The 19,556-nt window shown below is 42.0% G+C and overlaps 1 protein-coding gene across 1 annotated transcript; it reads left to right on the top strand.

The window, feature by feature from the left end:
* Positions 1–231: 231 nt before the first annotated feature.
* Positions 232–16,164, top strand: GPR6 (G protein-coupled receptor 6). The gene is made up of 3 exons (XM_044449193.1): positions 232–363; positions 2,231–2,364; positions 15,157–16,164. The coding sequence occupies exons 2-3, from the start codon at positions 2,362–2,364 to the stop codon at positions 16,162–16,164; spliced, it is 1,011 nt and encodes a 336-aa protein (XP_044305128.1). The 5' UTR covers positions 232–363; positions 2,231–2,361.
* Positions 16,165–19,556: the final 3,392 nt, after the last annotated feature.

Raw genomic sequence — 19,556 nt, 5'->3', positions numbered from 1 at the left:
ACAGAGCAAATGGCTGTGGATGATTCAGCAAGTGAGTCAAACTTACTCTGAAGCTCACAGAAAGGATGGAGGTGGGTGGGAAACAAGATTACTAATAAATTTGACCAGGCGGAATACATCCCTCCTTCATTTAACACTTGCATTCATTTAGTACTTGACAGTACAGCTAAACTCATACTTTCTCTCTGCCTTGTAGGAAATATTCTAGAGGTGTAAGATCAGATGAATAATTTGCTCTGAGTGATGAAGGCTGGAAATCTCTGCAGTACCTGGAGGAGGGATGGAAGTCCAAGATAGGAAGCAAAGAAAATAACACAAGCTGAACTCAGGGAAGGTTCTTCACTGCCACAAAATTGGAGCACTGTAAGAGTTGGAAACTTGCTTCTAGTTTTCTAATATCTTTTATCCACAATCCAATTTAATTAAAAGGCACTCCTCTACAAAGTGAACCCTGGCCTGTGCTTTCCCATATCTGCAGAATGGGTTGTCATGGAAACCCTGCCTGGTTTAGTTAGCGGCTCACTGGCCCTGTGTTTGTATGGCCCATAAAGGGATGCAGTTCTCCGCTGCTGAGCGGCACAAAGCAACCCAGGAGCATGAAGTGTGGGTTTGTGGAGCAAATTGCTTCTAGATTTAGCTCCAGCAGCTTGTTTAATTAAATGGTCCCCATTCCAAGGCAGACAGTGCAAGGTTTGTGTTTTTGTCTATTGCCACTCAAGAGCAAATGTCATTCCTGGGGTCACTTTGCATTGTGGAGAAGGATGGTATCTGGTATGTCAGCCTTCGACACCACTGACCCACAGTACCTCTTTAAAGCATCCAAATCAAATTTCACAATATCAAGAAGCACTTCAGCATTCCTATAGCATACAGAATGTGTATTTTCTGGGGAAATAACATACAACAAGGCACACATTTGGGGATATTGCTTTCAGAAAATGTATAAATGAGGGAAGTGCATATAATGTGTATACAAATGTGCATAGCTACAATAGCCCATACAAGTTTGCTGATTGACAAACAAACAAACATTTGCAATCTTCTGTCGAAATGGGTTGGAACAAGCATGTGCTTGAATAGTTGTAAATGTTCTAGAAAGCAAAACAGACAGATTTGTCTATCCTTAATAGCTGAGCAGGGTCTGAATGAGAACAAAATCTGAACATGTAGCAGGCACCGCGCCAGTCCTCTTGCTTACGCCACTTGCAAAACAGCAGCCTCAAAAAGCTGTTTCCAATTTATGCAGTCACTGTGTTTGCCACAGTGAGGCTGTGGTGACCTGGTGCTCCTCATAGAACAGCAAGAAGGACATGTTCTTGGGACACCAAGCGATACAGTGGAGACCCTGACTGGCTGTAGTTTCCCAGGGTATGTCCCTCTTATGTCATGCTGGTTTTATGAAATGCATCCTTTGGGCAGGTCCAGGACAGTTCCCCATTGTGAAGGACAGTTTTAAGAGGGCAGTTTTTAAGCAGAAGAAATCACTCCAGTATTCAGATTTTGTGGGAAGCCATGTGGGTGCTTTCACGTGTGTGGCAGTGTGCACATAAAGCACTTCCCCTCTGGATGGTGATGCCAGTTCAAAATGTATAGCTCTGCTCAAATCTGGTAAAATGCTTCATGACACAGCCAGTTATCACACAATTTTACTGTTTGGTGCTTTAATAAGAATGCTAGTGTGACGAATTCTTCAGCACTGGTCACAAATGTGGGCAATGAGGAAAGGAGAAGTATTTTATGGTATGAAAGGGAAACATAAATTAAGCAGCATGATTACTCAGTTTAATATCTACAATCCTGAATTGTTTTAAAATGGATTCTAATTGAATGTACATTCTATGCGGTATTTTCTAAAAGGAATTTTCACCAGTGACCTAAAAAATACACTTTAAGCCATGCAGCCTTTCCTAAAAATACAATAAAATAATGCTATGATAAAAACTATGCTATAAATATTGCATGTTAATATTAAATTTGATTTAAAAAATGGTTATCACTTACTTTTAAGTAAATATGTACAACATTCCAAATTTTGTAAACAACAAAGTGCCAAAAGACATACATACTTGTAGCAGCAACAAATGCTGAAGCACACGTGGCAAAAAGACTTAATTTAAGGCATTCTGCAATTTTCTATTGTATTTGTTTTAGTATTTGGATTCTGCACACATCTGTTAGGCTGAGTCCTCTGGGTTGCTTGACTTAGGATGGTTATGCTTCTCTTCCACAGAAGGCTATCTTTTATGTGAAGTTGTCCTCTATTGGAAGGATCATCCAGTCTGATTCAAAGATCAAGAATCATCAACAGCACCTGCACAGCAGACTACTCATGCGGGTCACCTGGCTGTAGTCTTCCCCACTATGGTAAAATGGACTACCTTTCTATTTAAATTATAATCCTTCTTTCAAAATTTGCACTATATGTATGAATCAGCCAATGGAAATAGTATGCAAATTGGTGTTCTCTTTTTTGCTGAAAATTTTCCTCTTTTTGGCAATGCATAAATAATCACCCTTGCTTGGTTACAGATTTAATTCCTTTACTTAGGTTTAAACTCAGATCAGTTGGGTTTAAACTCAGACCTCTTCGCTTGTAACACACTGGAAGAGTGGTCCAAGCTGCTTTCTCACACTTTGATTAGCTCTTACCTTGCAGTAAAACTTTCCCCAATTGCTTTCTATCCAATTCCAGTTCAGTTGGGCAATAAAAATTGCATCAAGTTTTCATTAAGTTTCAAAATCAAGGTAAACAGAGAAGCAAAGGGACCACTGCTCAAAGTTAGGAAAATGGCCAGCAGTTATTCTGCCTACTTCCCAATGATCACAGACTTGCCTCTGTCATGCTCTGGAACCTGGAGAGCAGAGTGAAAAGGTAGTTGAGAGGCAGTTTAGTTTGAGTTTACTAAGAAAGGGATACAGGACATGCACCAGTGGAGAATTCATGTGGGCTTTGAGGTGTGTTTTCTCCACTGCTTTATATATTTAATATTCTGTGGAAGAATGCTTTCTCTTGAAAAGGATAAACATGTGTTAATGTTTTAAAAAATCAGGTCATCCATTCAAGATGCTTTTTCATATAATGATTATAGTATTTGCATGCCAGAAATACTTATATTTTAACAGGTTCTCACTGAAATACTAGATTTATACTAAGTTGGCCAAGCAACCAAAAGGAATATAAAAATCTTTCAAGCAAATCTTAACAATATTTATGATTGCCCCACTAAACATGTAGTCATACTTAAACATGTTAAAGGGAAACAGATTGCAAAAACAGAAATCTAAGCAAGGGGGAAGTTCTCCCTAATATTTCTTGAGCTGATGGATACCTTGCAGTTACTGTCTCATACTTCCTCATCTAACTGTAACTGTCCTCTCCCACGGTATTATTCCTACCATCTGCCACAATCAACCTACCATTAGCCCCTTGTGTCTTCTTTTTCATGGCATTCAAATTCTCATCAACAGCAGACTGGTCCATTCTTTCTTTGGTTCTTTCTCTACCATCCAATCTACCATTTGGTCTCAAGCTATCAACTGTGCTCTTTCCCCTCTAGCTACTGTCTTGACCCCAACGTTGCTCTTGTATAGCTTCTTCCCAAATCCAAGTAAGTCTAACGACACATTAATTCCATCCTGGCTGGTGTAAGAGCATTCAAAAAGTGACAGTGATGACAAAAACAGACAAACAAATAAGCACCACAGGAAAAATGCAGTAGGGAAGTGAAATAAGTCACATAAGTTATGGCAGTCAAGTAAGTTGTTATAATTGTGCTGTTATGTTTTGTTTTGTTTGTCTAATTGGTATGATTATATTACTTCTACCATTTTAAAAAATTATTTATTCTTTTACTGTGGATATTGGCCTTTTTGAGGTCCCATTTTTGGAACTGAAAACAAGTTATATTTTTGACCGTTAGGTAAATAAATAGCTAAATAAATGAACTTGAGGATCTCAATTCCACTCCTCTGAAAGCACTACTTCCCCTCCAAAATCAAAGGGGGTAAACAGCCAGTTCAGCCCTAGTATTAACTTTGGTCTGAAGAATAGAAGTCTAATTTCTTTAATTTTAAAAATGATGAGGAAGGCTTGTTGTAAAAATGTGTCCATTTGATTATAATTCTATATTCCTGATCTGAAAATACACGGATTCTTCACAAGTTTTATTTGACTAGAATAGTTGGACTATGTTGATTATACTTTTGGGTCTACAGTGGTGGGTTGTAATTTATAAAACCATCTGCTATGAAAAATACTGTTTTGTCTAGAAAACAGCTACTGTTATAATTCAACTACCATTTTCTAATACAATGATCTAAGCACAAGTATATTTAGATACTGTTGCCAGAACCAAATTATTAAGTGAAAATAATATTCCGATAGCAATCCAAACTTTTTTTTAGCTGCACTGATAACCTTGGCATGATGGTTTATCAGGAGTGCTGCTTAGATGGGATTCTTGAATTGTTAACATCTCTGAAGTAGGTCTGATAGTCCAATTGCACAGCGCTCATATCATAGGGGAATGTTTGGCTAAACAAAGGAAATTCTTAGATAATTAAATATATTTAAATGGAAATCAAAGAAAGGAAGAGAGACTGTCTCTGTCCCCGCCCTGCCCCGCCCCCAGCCCCCACCAGTCATTTTATGGTAAATTAGAACAGTGGTTTTCAACCACTGCTCCATGGACCAGCGCTGGTCTGCAGGAGATTTCCTGCTTGTTGGGGAGGGGGAGGGGACTGCATCCCGCTCACCGTGGACCAGTGTGGGCTGGCTGTGCTCCGCTACCTCTTCCTTGGTTGGCACCACGTTTGCAGGGGGTGTGCCAGGGAGGGGAAAGACAGCTTGCTGGGAGCCGTCCTGGAGCCATGCTGCACCAATTTTGGTATTTTGTTCTTTTGCTGGCATTTTTTGTCATGTGGTTTCTGGTTGTTTTGGAGAATTTTCATTTTTTATTGGCATTGTGTTTGGAAACTAATGCACAGAATACTGTATTATGTGTATGGTGCTTTTTGTTTCTGCCTCCGTTTTCCCCGAGGTGGTTTTCCTGTTTTTGCTGGTACCCTGCTGTGGAAAGGTTGAAAACCACTGGATTAGAAAAACATTGTATAGAAGAACATCGTGTAAGCAGTCCACAGCTTTGAAATCTGTACATGTAAGCAGTTTATCCAGACTCATTTATGAACAGACAAATATTGAAACTACAGGATGCAAATGTGGATGTTCTGCTTGACCTATGCTTCCCTTTGCCGTTTTATTGCATTTGTTAAGGGGAAATATAGGAAATACAGAGACAATGCTGATGTTGGTTCCTAGTCTCTGGTTCCTTATTTGTGTGATTTTTTTTTAATTTTTAAAAATTATTTTAATACCAGTAAAATAGAATGCAAATAAAAATGACAAAGAAACAGCAAGGGTTCTTAAATGAATGTTACATACAATGTCAAATATTTAAGAAAAATAACTGTAAATCAATAATTACTATCCTTTCTACTCTGTCACTCAGTGATAAGTGGAAATTGTATTATTTATTTATTTAAAGTTTTTGTATGCCATCTCTTTGCTGTATAGCCTCGGGACGGCTCACAAACATAAATAAATTCAATTAAAACCCAGAAATACCCTGGTTGCACAATTAAAACTTATAAATATTAAACATTGTTAAAATATTGTTTGAATAAAAAGGTCTTAGCCTGGCACCGAAAAACAAATAACAACGGCGCCAGGCGGACCTTTCTGGGGAGCGTATTCCACAGATGGGGCGCCACCGCAGAGAAAGCCCTCCTCCGGGTACTTTGCTTCCTGATGTCTATCATGGAAGGCTCCCGGAGGAGAGCCTCTGCTGCTGATCTCAAGGGACGGGAGGGCAAATATTACACATAACTTTTTTTTAATGGAGACAATATCAATAGAAAAATATAAGAAAAAAGGGGCAGAATTTTTGGGAAAATTGTAGGAGATTAGAAGAATCTACAATGAATTATAATTAAGTGCAAAATTGGTGTGAAAATTGGAAACAGCACTCCATCAGTAAACTAATAACAAACAAATATTTTTTGTCTTCCATTGCAAAAGATTTGGACTACCCCACAAGATATATTTTGATGACTGAGCCCTGTCCCTTTCAAGAGAAATTCTTTCAGTGCCAACAGTTTTGTTCAATATGGATCTGGTCTCTTCAAGAAAATACGGCACTACAAAATATGGCAATATTTTGCCTCCAGATTGCCAGAATATATAGAAAAACATAAGGAGGTAGGGAATACCTCACAATATCAATGCCTCTCTGAGGGATGGCCGGGTACCTGCCCCTTTAAAGGAAGCGGTAGTCCGGCCAGTCCTAAAGACGGAGGTCCTGTTAGTAGGCGGGTTGGGCTTCGGGGTGGGGGATCTTGACCTTGTCCTGAATGGGGTTGCATTCCCTCTTAAGGACAGGGTCTGCAGCTTGGGAGTGCTCCTCGACCCAGAGCTATTGTTGGAAGCTCAAGTGACAGCAGTGGCGAGGAGCGCTTTCCTTCAGCTTCAGCTGATCCATCAGCTGTGTCCCTACCTGGAGAACGACTGCCTGGAGACAGTGACACATGCATTGGTCACTTCCCGATTAGACTTCTGTAACGCGCTTTACGTGGGACTTCCCTTGAAGACGGTCCGGATACAAAATAGAGCTGCCAGACGGTACAAAATAGAGCTGCCAGGTTGCTGGGTGTTATGTTCACATGACCCCAGTTCTCCGTCAGCTCCACTGGCTCCCCATTGAAGTCTGGGCCCAATTCAAGGTGCTGGTTATCACCTACAAAGCTCTGAATGGCTTGGGACCTGGTTACCTAAAGGAGCGCTTGCGTCCATATATGCCCTCCCATCCCTTGAGATCGGTGACAGAGGCCCTTCTCCAGGAACCCTCCGTGAAGGATATTAGGAGGATGAGTACCCAGAGGAGGGCTTTCTCTGCAGTGGCGCCCACCTTATGGAACACACTCCCCATATAGGTCCGCCTGGTGCCGTCATTATTTGCTTTTTGGCGCCAGACCAAGACCTTTTTATTCAAATGTTGTTTTAATTGTTAATGTTATTTATTGATTTTAAATTGCCAGGATGTCTCCACTATTTTATGTATTCATATATTGGTGTTTATTTATGATTGGAAGCTGCCCCGAGGCTTATGCGAAGGGGGCGGCATATAAGTTATTTAAATAAATAAATAAATAAATAAATAAATAAGCAAGCAAGCAAGCAAGCAAGCAAGCAAGCAAGCTTTGGACCACTTCAAACCTTACATGCATAGATCCAGGAGAGAATCTGTTGCCTGCCACCACTGGCCCAAAACTTTACTTCAGTGCAAGACATGGGAATATATCCATGCCAAAAATAACCACAACATGTAGAAACAAGTAAACAAAAATGTCAGTGTACATTCCACAGTAAATTCTGGACCACCCCAAATCATACATACAGCAACACATCTAATAGTGTCTTCCGCGATATGGCATGAAATCACAGCCAACCCAGTGTTTTCACTGAGTGCAAGGCACTGTCAAGACCAAGCCATGTAGCAAGGAATAATCTTCAGGTTTGTGCAAACAATTTCCCATCTGGTAGAGGCAGTTTCCTGAATCTTTGAATATATTGTCTGAGCGTAATATGTTCCTTATTATCATCACAGTTCCTTATTTCCTTTTACATATTTATTCATGATTATCATTGGCATGGTCACAGTGTCTTGGGTCCAAAAAAAGCCTTGGTCCAGATTTAGTTCAATGCCATCTCACAGATGACACTCTATTAGGCATGTGTGTGGCCTAAACTTATTGTGATCTTCATATCCTCAAGTTCATATCCTCCTTAAGGGCCATAACCCTAACTCTTACCTTCATCTGGGCCAATCAAGCCTTAATGAGTGATACTCAAAAATAGAAGTTTGCACTGGGCAGAATTATTGTTTATCTGAAGTTATTATTGTTTATCCCTAAGTCACAGAGATTTATGGCATTGGCTTATTTCTGGCTATACAGATATCTAAACTTGAGGGTCTTATCAAATGTATTGACAGAGCTTTGTTTCAAACTTTTGTACAAATAATGATCTGGGGACTGTTGTGCAATGGAGACGATTGAGAGAAGTATGACCAAATGGCAGGTTCTTAATGTAAGAACTATTTAGAAAGGTTGAAAAAGACTTGTGCATGCTATAGGGACAAGATGCTTCAGTGAGCAAATATAACACCTTTAAGCATTGCAAATCATGTTGATTTGTTGTTGCCTCTAAGGAAAGAACAAGAACAATTTGAAAAGGAAGCCACTCTCACAGTGGAACTCTATGTTACAGGTCGCACAAGGACACCAATGAAACTCAAGCCGAATGGGTGGATGTCATGACAATATTGCACTGTATGTTAGCCCGCCTCACAATACAACACTCACAGCAGCTGAAAGGGATGGGAAAATGCACAGCAAGAGCACATCCATAGCAAGTGTCTTGCTCTGTCTTACCAACAAGAGTGGTGCAGTTTTTGGAGAGGGGCATCCCATCTTAGTAGAGATGAGAAAGAAACCCAACTGAGGTTAATGGGACTTATTCCCAGGTGTGTATAACATTGGTGGTGAGTTCATTGTGGAAGATGTTAGGGTGTGGGAACACATCCTAGATGGCAAGGTTGCTCCAGCCAAGGTGATGCTGGGTGAAGCATGCCTTCACCTGGTGGTCTTCTCTACACAAGGCTTTTATCGTGCACTTGTGATCCTTCACTCACTGAAGCTTGCAGGGACTTTTCATGATGCCATCCTCCTCCAAGGCCTCTCTGGACTGTTTCAGTCCTTTTCATGGCTTCTTCCATGGCAAGACAAGTCTGGTATCTTCTGAGAAGGCATCCTTTTTCACTGCAGAAGCTTCATGTATTTTTGCAATTCTAATCTACATCGTTCCAATGTGTTAAATGGAAAATAGAGGCACAAATAGAAAGGCAAAGACAAAAGCCTTTGGAAAAATAACCTCACATGAATGATGCTGTATGCTCCCATAAAGAAAGGGGAAGACGTCATCTTGCTAAATCACTAGACTCTGTACTGTGTTGAGAATTGCCAAGGCTCACCTGCCCTGTGCCTTTCCCACGAGGGAGGATATGGGGAAGGTGACACCCTTTGAGTGCCACTTACCTCCCAGTCAGAGATGAGTGCAGGGATTCTCTCTATGGGGGTGAGGGAGGGGCTGGGGGGGAGACAGAAGGCACTACAGGCTGGAAGTTCCTCACCGCTGCTGTTTAGGTTGAAAGCACAATGAATGCTGTATTTATGCAGTATACTGAGATGATGTATTCAGAACATGACATGTTTGAAGGGCATGTAGAAATAGTATGTGTTGAGGTTCCCTCTAAAACACTTGGCAGTGGAGACCCACTCTTTTCCCTGACAGTTTGTTCAAAGGTATTTTGATAGAGATGTGTACATTGAGATTGCATGTGTACATCCCTGAAACTCTGTAAGAAACATGTATTTTTGTACTTAAGCATCCATTCCAAAGTCGAGTGAAAGATAAAAATAATGAAATACGATGTGATGAAGGATCAATTCCTTTTAAAGCTTTCCAGCTTTACTTATTTATTCAATTTATTTGTTATTTCAATTTATATGGCACTACAATAGCCCACTATTAGACTCTCTGACTAGCTTACAAAACAATTAAAATGACACAACTTTTTAAACATCTATAAAGGTGTGGCATTATCCACATTCAAAAATATAAAGAAACAAAGTACAACAAATTAAAATCATTACATTTAAAATTAAATAAAATCAGAATTAAGATAAAACTATAGGACAGGTATAGAGCCAAGTTAAAATCAAAATTAACACAAAATCAACTATTAAAACAGAAAAAATATGTCTTTGCCTGGAGTCAGAGGAAGGTCCAAGGAGCCTATTTCAAAGATGGCGGGGGAGGGAGCACTACAGATACAATACTACAATACTTTCTAGGTTCATCATCCTTTTGCTCTTCACTGACTTAAGTCATGCCCACTGCATCCACACCAACTCATGCGAATATGCAAGTAATGAAGGCTGGAGGAGGGAACAAGTCTGCCTTTGGAGTATCCAACAGATTGTTTCATGTTTCCCATGGGAAATCATCAGGAAGTGTAGAAATTTCAATTTTAATTGCAGTATCTAATTATCCTCTTCCAAGAGGGAGCTAACCAAAACCTGAGTGTCTCTTTAAGACATAATTTAATAGCTACATGTCATTTTTAATTTTGATCATAAGTACTGGCAGCAACATTATTCTAATTAGCTCCTTACATTGTTGAATCTGGTTGTGGCATATCATGGTGAATGACGCTGAACCAGCCATCTTTCCTATGAAGAGAACAGGGAGAAATAAAATCAGGAAAGCACAAGATATTGGGTGGGGTGGGGAGAAGCTTCAAAGTGTATTCAGTTTAAACTGCTTTGCTCATCTTCCTCAGGGGTGCTCAGCCTTAAGTATACACATCTAAAGTTTTCAGCCCCTAACTCTTGTACCTCTTTTGCTAATGAGCTGGGATTGGAAACATAAATTAGTTTTGCTCAAGATAGTCTCAGAAAGGATATTCAAGAACATATGAACCATTTTGTTGTTTATGTATAGCCCCTGCCCCGACTCTGGGAGGAATCTTCAGCAGCTAGCAACCACAAGCCAGCATGGGCCAGTAATGTTCATTTAAGAAACATGCCTATGATATGCAAGTAGATTGATATTAAAATATCTTCCCAAATAGCTACTTCCTAAGCTGTGCTTAACATGCATCAGTCCATAAATGCCTCATTTTATTGCCAGAGCATTGGCGTATAGTTTAAATTGGTGTTTGCAGGAAGTCATCAAATGTGTTTTAATGATAGGAACCCTGAGATATCTGACTCAGATGAGAAAACCAGGGTGGTACAGTGGTTAGAGGGCTGGACTTGGGTTCAGGAGATCCAGTCCAATACCCATTTCACCAAGAAGATCACTTTGGGCCGACCTATCTTGCGACATAGGAGGGCTTTCTCTGCAGTGGCGCCCAACCTATGGAATGCGCTCCCCAGAGAGGTCTGCCCGGTGCCGTCCTTATTTGTTTTTTGGCACCAGGCCAAGACCTTTTTATTTAAATGATATTTTAACTGTTAATGGTTTATTTGTTGATTTTAAATTGACCAGGCTGTGTCCACTATTTTATTTTATGTATTTTAATTATTTGATGATTTTTATTTTTTATTTTTATTTTTGTATTTTATGCTGGATTTTATGATTGTAAGCTGCCTCAAGGCTCATGCGATGAGGCAGCATATAAGTTGCTTAAATAAATAAATAAATAAATAAATAAAATAAACATTGTTGTGAGAGTAGAATGAAGAGGAGATGGGCCATATAAGCTGCCTTGGAGTTCTTGCAAGAGGGGGAAAGCTAGATAAGAAATAGTAATAAAATGTTGTGCTTGCCTATGTCAAAAAAGAAAGAAATGGGGAAAGTACATTCTTGGCCTTTTAGAGGTGTTGGTTTCTCTCAAGCTGGATTTTCATATTGCTGTGGTGCCAGGTACATCAGAAGGGTATCATTCCTGCCTACATCAGTGGTTTGATGCGCTCAGCTCCAGGCCATGAGGTAGCAGCCTGTTTTTTGACTTCTCCTCACAGTAGCATTGTTTGTTTGTTTATACTTTCATTTATATGCCACCTACTACTGAAGTCTCAAGTCGGCTGATAGGCACTATTATTGCGAAGTAGATCTACCTGGTGGGCTCTTCTCGCTTGGCCCAGAGCTTTTCACATTGCTCCAGAAGTCCTGGAAGAACTGGTATGGGAAGGCACTTTGAGAGGGTTGTGGCTTTGCATGCAGGTTTTCAAGTTCAGTCCTCAGCATTTCCAGAAAGGACTGAATAAGACCCTTGTCCCCAAAACTGGTTAAGAACCTTGCCAGTCATTCATTGAGTGTGCATGGTAATTAATGAACCATGGTGGATTGGTTTAACAGTAAGATCCTATTCATCTAGTGCTTTGTTTCCAGTATTTTGTGTGGGAAGTTTCAAAACTGAAACCTAAAACAAAAATATGGAAAACAAATAAAATATTACATGAAATTTGAATGAATCTTTTACAATGCATAAAAGATTCTGTGTTCTAAAAGATTCTATAGAGGAACACTATGTTCCTTTATATCTTTTAATGTACAGCAAAGTTTACTGCCATTAGACATACTATGCATAAACATCAACAAAGGCAGCCCAGATATTCATGTATTTATCCATTTGTAAATTATAACTAAAAATCACCCATTCAAAACTGAAAGCTGCATCAGGTCCTCAAAGCACTGTTATTACAAGTGACAATTTGCCCTTGTCAATGGCCCCTTGGTATATCTGCTGCAGGCTGGCTCATCCCTTATTACCCTCACTGATCCCAGGTTGTCATAATGTCCAGACCTGGAAAGGGTGGGTAACAAACCACCCAGCAACCATACAACAGTCCATGGGTTCCAGGTGCCTTGTTCACATGACCTAGCAAGCCGCACTTCCAAGGATAATTATACAAAGCCCCCAGCATATGACTGACATTCATAACGTGGGTGGTGATGGTAGAAAAGCCATCCCTATGCTGCATCTGCTTCCAGTTCTAACCCAAAGTTATTTTCACACACACACACACACCCTAGACCAGCAATACCCCTCCTCATTTCTAATCCCTTATAATCACTCAAGCTTCTTCACTTTAAGTGCTCCCATTAGGAAAGTTACATTAGGTTTCTCAGGAGCATTCTGACCTGGCACTACATTTGGCATTTAGACTCCAATTGCCTGCACAGATTTGGGAGAGTTTCACTGGGAAATTATTGAAAAGCGCTGGGCTTTAAGACAGCCATTCTAGTCTTCCAGGGTTTGTTTTGCTTTGAGCATTAAACACATCTAAACTGCCTTTCTGGAACAAGTCACTTGTGATAGTAATCAAAACAAGATCAAAATAACATTGAGTATTCTAACAAGGCTTTAAAATAAAAAGACAAAACCCCAACTATATATTAAAATCTAGAACTTCTATAGGATGGGGGGCACTACTGAGAAACCCAAGCATACTTAATACATTCCAGAGATTCCTGTAAAAATTGCTAAGGACTACTAATGTTATTTCTTAAATTACAATAGTGCTTTCCCTCTGCAAAATTTTTAAGAAGTTTCTTTGTCATCACACTCCATTGAACGACATCCTCACTAGGCAGAGGGGGAAAGTCAGGCTGACAATGACTTTCCTACGTTTGCAATTATAGGCAAACTGTGCGAACTCCAGCACATCTGCTCAGCAACACAAATGTCACCATTCATAATGTGCTAGTTCTACTGACCAGTGGATCTTGACTTCCCTCAAAAAGCTTGGCCTAACTAGGTTTATAGAGATGGGAGTGTAACCATGCTATGGCAGAAGAATCCTGCAGGACTGGAATCCTTCATTATTTCTCAAAAAATACAAACAGAATTATTCACTGGAAACATTCAGTCATTTTTATAACATTTATATACCATCCAAAAGTTTAATGAAATATCAAGATGGGTTAGGTATGGCTAGACCAATGCAGGATATTCATTATCCTCTATTATAATTCTTCCAGTTACAAATATTGCTTGCATGTGCTCTTGTGTGCATTTGCATGTGTGCATGTGTGTGTAAATAGCATAACCAGCAATATTTCCGCAATGTTCATGAAAATACTCGTGTGCCAGAAGCTGGTAAGACACTCCTGTCTGTGCGCCCACAACTTCAGGATTATCTTCACAGGCTACACACCTTAAAAAGCGTACTGTGAATGTGGCAGCACATGTCTGAAAGCGCGTGTGTCACACACCGAGTTGCCTGGAAGCCTGGCTTCACCTCCTCTCGGCCCGATGTCCCCTGTGACCCGGCCGCAAAGCAGACTTTGCCCCGAGGAATGAGTGGGTTCTGGGGAGCCATTTCAAAGACCAGCAGCTCGTGGGGCGCGTCGGGACGCCAAGGGCCCGCGGGAGGGAGGTGGCATCGCCCTCGCCCCTTCCCTCTGCTGCGGACTCCCTCCCCAGGACAGCCCCGCAAGCCCCCTCCCCCACACGGCTCCCCTCGCTTTGTCCCCCGCGGCGCCGCGCTTCTGCTGCCGCCGAGGCCACGTGTCCCTCCGCGCCGCTGCCCTTTCCCTCGGCGCCCTCCCGAGCGGCGTGGAGCGCCCCCTCCCTGCGCAACGCCACCCGGCGCCGCCTCGCTCCAGTCCTCCTTGGCTCGCCCCGGGCCGCCTCCCCGCGCCTGCTCTGCGGCAGGCGCCGGCGTTTTAGGGCCGCCGCACGCGTACCCCGCGCGCTCCCCGCGCGGCCGGGGGCTCCTCCCCCTCGGAGGCCAAGAAGGCTCCATGTGCGTGCCGGCGGGGCTTTGCGCTCTGCCCTCGCCTCTGCCATTTGCGTCACTGCCGCTCGGAGCGGTCTCGGAGCCTCCCGCTCTTTCTCCCTCACTCCGGAGACGCACGCCGGACTCTGCAGCCGCCTGCGCCCGCCTCTGCTCTCGGCTCCTCCTGCCCGCCAAAGGCAAAGAGGGGGACGCGGCTCTCGCCACGCGACGGAACGGGCGGCGGCGGCGGCGGCGAGCGAGCCTCGGTGGAAGCAGCACCCATGAGAAGCCCCGTCCAGCCTTGACACCCTGTAAGACCCAGTGGCCTCTCCGGGCGTGTGTGGCGGGAGTCGCGGCCGGCTGCGGCGGGCTGGACGGGAGGCGCGAGCGCGCGCAGCGGCTCCTTCCCGGCTGCTCGAGCGGCTCGCTCGGCTGCCCCGGGGCCGCGCTCTCGGCTCCCGAAGCGGGCAGGGGAACTTTAGGTGCAGCACCTCGGACAGCGCCCGTCGGCTTCCGCGTCGGCAGCCGCTGTTGCCAGCCCCGCTCCACGGGTTGGTGCTGTTCCTTCCCGCTCGTCCCTGCCTGGGCGCGCTGCGCAGAGCCCACCGCTCCTTGCCTCGAGATGCCTTCCTTCCTTCCTTCCTCTCCGCGCTGCTTGCCTGCCTTCGGCTCCTGCTCTCGCTTCGCGGCCGCCGCTTTTCGGGGTTCCCCTCTCAGTTCGGAGTTGTTTGCCGAGGCTGGGGCGCGGGGGGCAGAAGCGGACTTTGCCTTCCTTTAACAGCCGTGTCTCCTTTTGTCTTCCCCTTACAGGTGGCACTCCTGGCTGTGGCAGAAATGAATGAAAGCATCGCCGTGAACAACTCTGGGGGCCCTATCCCCTGGATTCAAACCAGCAGTAGCAACTCTTCTCTGCAGCTTTCCTCCAAGCTCCCAATCTTTATCATCAACCCTTGGGATATTATGCTGTGCATCTCTGGGACCGTCATTGCCTGTGAAAATGCCATAGTGGTGGCCATCATATTCTACACTCCCAACCTAAGAACCCCCATGTTTGTGCTGATTGGGAGCTTGGCCACAGCAGACCTCCTGGCTGGAGTTGGCCTAATCCTCAATTTTGTTTTCCAATATGTGATCCAGTCAGAAACCATCAGCCTTATTACAGTTGGCTTCCTAGTTGCCTCTTTTACTGCCTCTGTGAGTAGCTTATTAGCTATCACAGTTGACCGTTACCTTTCCCTATACAACGCACTGACTTACTATTCTGAGAAGACTGTGCTCTGTATTCATGTGATGCTGATCATCACCTGGGGGGTTTCCCTCTGCTTAGGACTTTTGCCTGTCTTAGGCTGGAACTGTCTCGAAGATTACTCATTGTGCAGTATTGTCAGACCCTTGACCAAAAGTAATGTGGCTTTGCTCTCTGCTTCCTTCTTTTTCATCTTTATCCTCATGCTCCACCTGTACATTAAAATCTGCAAAATAGTTTGCAGACATGCACACCAGATAGCACTCCAGCAGCATTTCCTGACAGCATCTCACTATGTTGCAACCAAAAAAGGAGTTTCTACACTCGCGATTATCCTTGGGACCTTTGGAGCCAGTTGGTTGCCTTTTGCTATCTACTGTGTAGTTGGAGATTCTAACTACCCTGCTGTGTACACTTATGCCACACTTCTGCCTGCTACTTACAACTCCATGATCAATCCTATAATTTATGCCTATAGAAACCAAGAAATTCAGAGGTCCATGTGGGTTCTCTTTTGTGGCTGTTTTCAGTCTAAAGTGTCCTTTCGTTCAAGATCCCCTAGTGATGTCTAAGTGACTTCCTCCTCTGTGTAGTTTTGCACAAAGTGACAATCTTCAACTTCTGTGAATTACAGTGCCTGGTATGAACCAGATCCGTGTTGTGAAATTGTTGGGGTGGGGGGGATGTTTAAACATTAAACAGCACTTTTTGTATGTCTATCTCAAGAATGTGAAAAGGTCTGGAGCTTTTGGTTCTGTGAAACTAAACAAACAAAACCCAGTGTGGCTGTGTGCAAGATTGTACATCACATTTGTAAAGTGGAGGCATTCCAAGACTACGTAATTATAGCACTTTATTTTTAGCTGCTGAACTGCCAAAACAGTGTTGCCATTTTTTAAAGGGCAGAAAGAGAGTGAAAGGAAATGAAAGGTTGTCTGGTTATTTTGGATGTGAGTGATAATATATTTTGCTGCACAGTATTGATAAATTATGACATTTTGTACAAAAATAAACAAATTCATTGCATTTTTTTTATTCTGTGTCTCAAGCTGATTAATATCCTTTAAGAACTTGATAAACCAAACCTTTCTTTACTTGAAAATATTTATTGGGTACATCCATCTTAAATAAAATTAGTTATGCAGAAGAACTATGTCATAAAGCTAGTGTGTGAAATATATCATTGTGTTTGTTTTCTTTCTATTCAATAATTTGTTTTCATAGAATTCAAAACAAGCACACTAAAATCTAAGATTACCACAGCAGTCCTCAAAAGGTTTCCTCTTTATTCTTAGGTCAGAGAGTTTAACATATCAGATAAAAACATCTTAACAGAAGAAGTGATGTCTGATGGGTTCTAATTCTCAGATGATGGCTGCAGGGCACTGGGAATTTTTCCTACATGCAATTCATTGAAATGTGCAATAGTAAAAATAAACCCCATTCATTTCATGGTTAGCATGGGATAAAATCCCTGTTCCCATTTGTCCTTGGTTCGCTCCAAATTTCGTTAAGGCTTCTTTTCTGAGACGCCTGTGCAAGTTCATAATAAATTGAATTCTGTGACAATCCACAGATCCTGAGTGCCTTTTTTTGTCTCTGTCTGATTGATTCTTCAGACCAAGGCTTGTGCACAGCTTGCTGCTTGCTTGCGTTAAGCCACATTGTGATATAACCAATTTACTTATAGAAATGATTTTTTGCTGGAAGCAGCAGGTGAGTATTACATACCAGCTTGGAGGGACTTGCACATCTGCTCCAAAGTTAACAAACCAATACTTTAATATTATGATGTCTCACAACATGCATCAACATATATCATCCCTGCAGTATTTACTATTTATCTGGAAGGCAAATCTTAAATCACTATTGTTTGCATTTCAATACTGCAATACACTAAAGCTTTCTTAATGTGTTTTTATGAGTTTAGAAAGTATATGGCACATAGATCAATATCTATTGATCTAGGTTTGATCATTTTTTTCAGATTCCTTTTAGGTTAACATCATCTAACACTTGCATCTTCCAATAGCAGGGGCTCAAAGAAAAGAGCAGAGTATTCCAGCAACATGAAAATTGGGAAAACATATTTACTCATCAGCAAACTGACTAATGTCAACAAAACCTGGGAACTGAGTTAAAATGTGCTCATCCATTGTCAATCCTCTGAATATGAGTTCCAGGCACAAATCTACACTTTGAACTGCACTTGGAGAAAGGGCACTGGATTCAGTAACTGCCTTGAGCACATTGTTCCTGACATGTTCAAAGCTATGAGGACACATGCAAGTTTTGCTGTGAGAGTTCCACAGAATGCCAATCAGCTGTTACGAGAAGAGATGAAGGAAAGGTGACTATATTGGCTGTCCCTTTCCTACTTCATGCTGCTAAACAAATGAACAAATGTGTCCCTGCCAGGATTGAGAATCTTCTTAAGGCAGGAGAGGTTTTCAAAAGCACTGCTGTGCTGCTAGATGGTAGTGAGGGCGAATTATGGCCAGCGTTTAATATCGATGCTGTCCTTTGTTACCTCCATGATCTGTGGCAAAACACACCAGACCATTTGTCAGTGAAAGTTGTAAGGATCAAAAGGTTTTGGGACTGGGTGAACTATACATCTGAACAAGGAAACAAAAGGCATGAGCTTCCATTGCATGATTAGTGAAGACTTGAGAACAATTTCTATTTTAAAAAGTATGGAGTGATAGGAAATCTCTGTGTGGTGTTTTATGCAGGAAAGCTGTTTCATTCAAGGAAGCCATCATTTGACATCAGATGATGTGCATGTGTGCCTGAGCAGGGCCCTACAGCAAATACCACTTGCACTTCATGAAAGGTAGCATCACAGAAATGACAACATCCAGCAATCTTTTATGAAATTTGGGTAATTTCACAACCAGATTTGCAATTGCTTATGATGGAAAGTTAATGTCTTTGATGATTGCTTATTATTTTTTTAAAAAATGTCCTGCCTTTTTCTTGCAAGGTATTCAGGGCAGTTTACATAATCCTCCTCCTCCTCCTCCTCTTCCTCTCTATTTTATTCTCACAACAAGCCTGTGAGGCAGCTTAGGCTGAGAGTCAGTGACTGGCTCAAAGTTACCCAGTGAGTTTTATGGGCACACGGAGGCTGAAACCTAGGACTTTCAAGTCCCACCCCACATTCTAACCTCTATGCCACACTGTCTAATACCATCCTTCTCCACCATTCCTAAACAAAATTATTTTGCCGTGCCCTGACAGTTATGGAATCAAGAATAAAATGCACATCAACCAACCAAAGGTGATATCCTTATTTTTTAATTTTTTAAAATTCTTTCCTTCTTATAATCTTTCCCTTGGAGGCATCACATGCTTCTTGAATGCTCATTTGGTGTTAAGATGTTAGAACATGGGCAGAACAATCCTATATTCATATTATGCCGTAAATTAGGGTTGAGCGATCAGGGATGTCAGAGAAATTTGCTGTGGAGTCAAATGGATTTCTATGACTTCAGCCCATGGATTCTGCAGCAGACTGGCTTTTCCTGAGTTGCACAGATTCTGTGGACTAGTGGATTGGTTTTTTAACTTTCAGGAATTTTATGTAAATTTATTTGTAGAGTTTTTTTAAAACCTCAGAATTGTGTTTTTAGCATTTCCTCCACAAGCTGAAGCACAAAAATGCACATTTAGGGGTGGGAGGATTTCTGCATTTTTAGAAGAGCACATCTGTGCAAGTAAGCATGAATAGGTTTAGGAAACTGAAAAAAAATCTGACTCTGTCAGTGCATGGACAATAGAATACAAGATGCTTGACAACGCACAGAATACAGATGGAATGGATTTGAAAAAGTCTGTTCATCCCTACCAGATTTATACAGTGCTGTGCTGGCAGAACTCCCACCATATCTAAGATGGCTCAGCTTAGGAAGGAAAGAAGGAAAGATACAAGCGAAAATACAAAATCAGTGGGGAAATGATG

The sequence above is a fragment of the Varanus komodoensis genome, unplaced genomic scaffold, assembly GCF_004798865.1.
Source record: "Varanus komodoensis strain SLA01 unplaced genomic scaffold, ASM479886v1 scaffold1, whole genome shotgun sequence".
In the NCBI taxonomy this organism is placed as follows: Eukaryota; Metazoa; Chordata; class Lepidosauria; order Squamata; family Varanidae; genus Varanus; species Varanus komodoensis.
The sequence above is the reverse complement of the archived record's forward strand: the minus strand, read 5'-3'. Positions and strand labels throughout refer to the sequence as shown.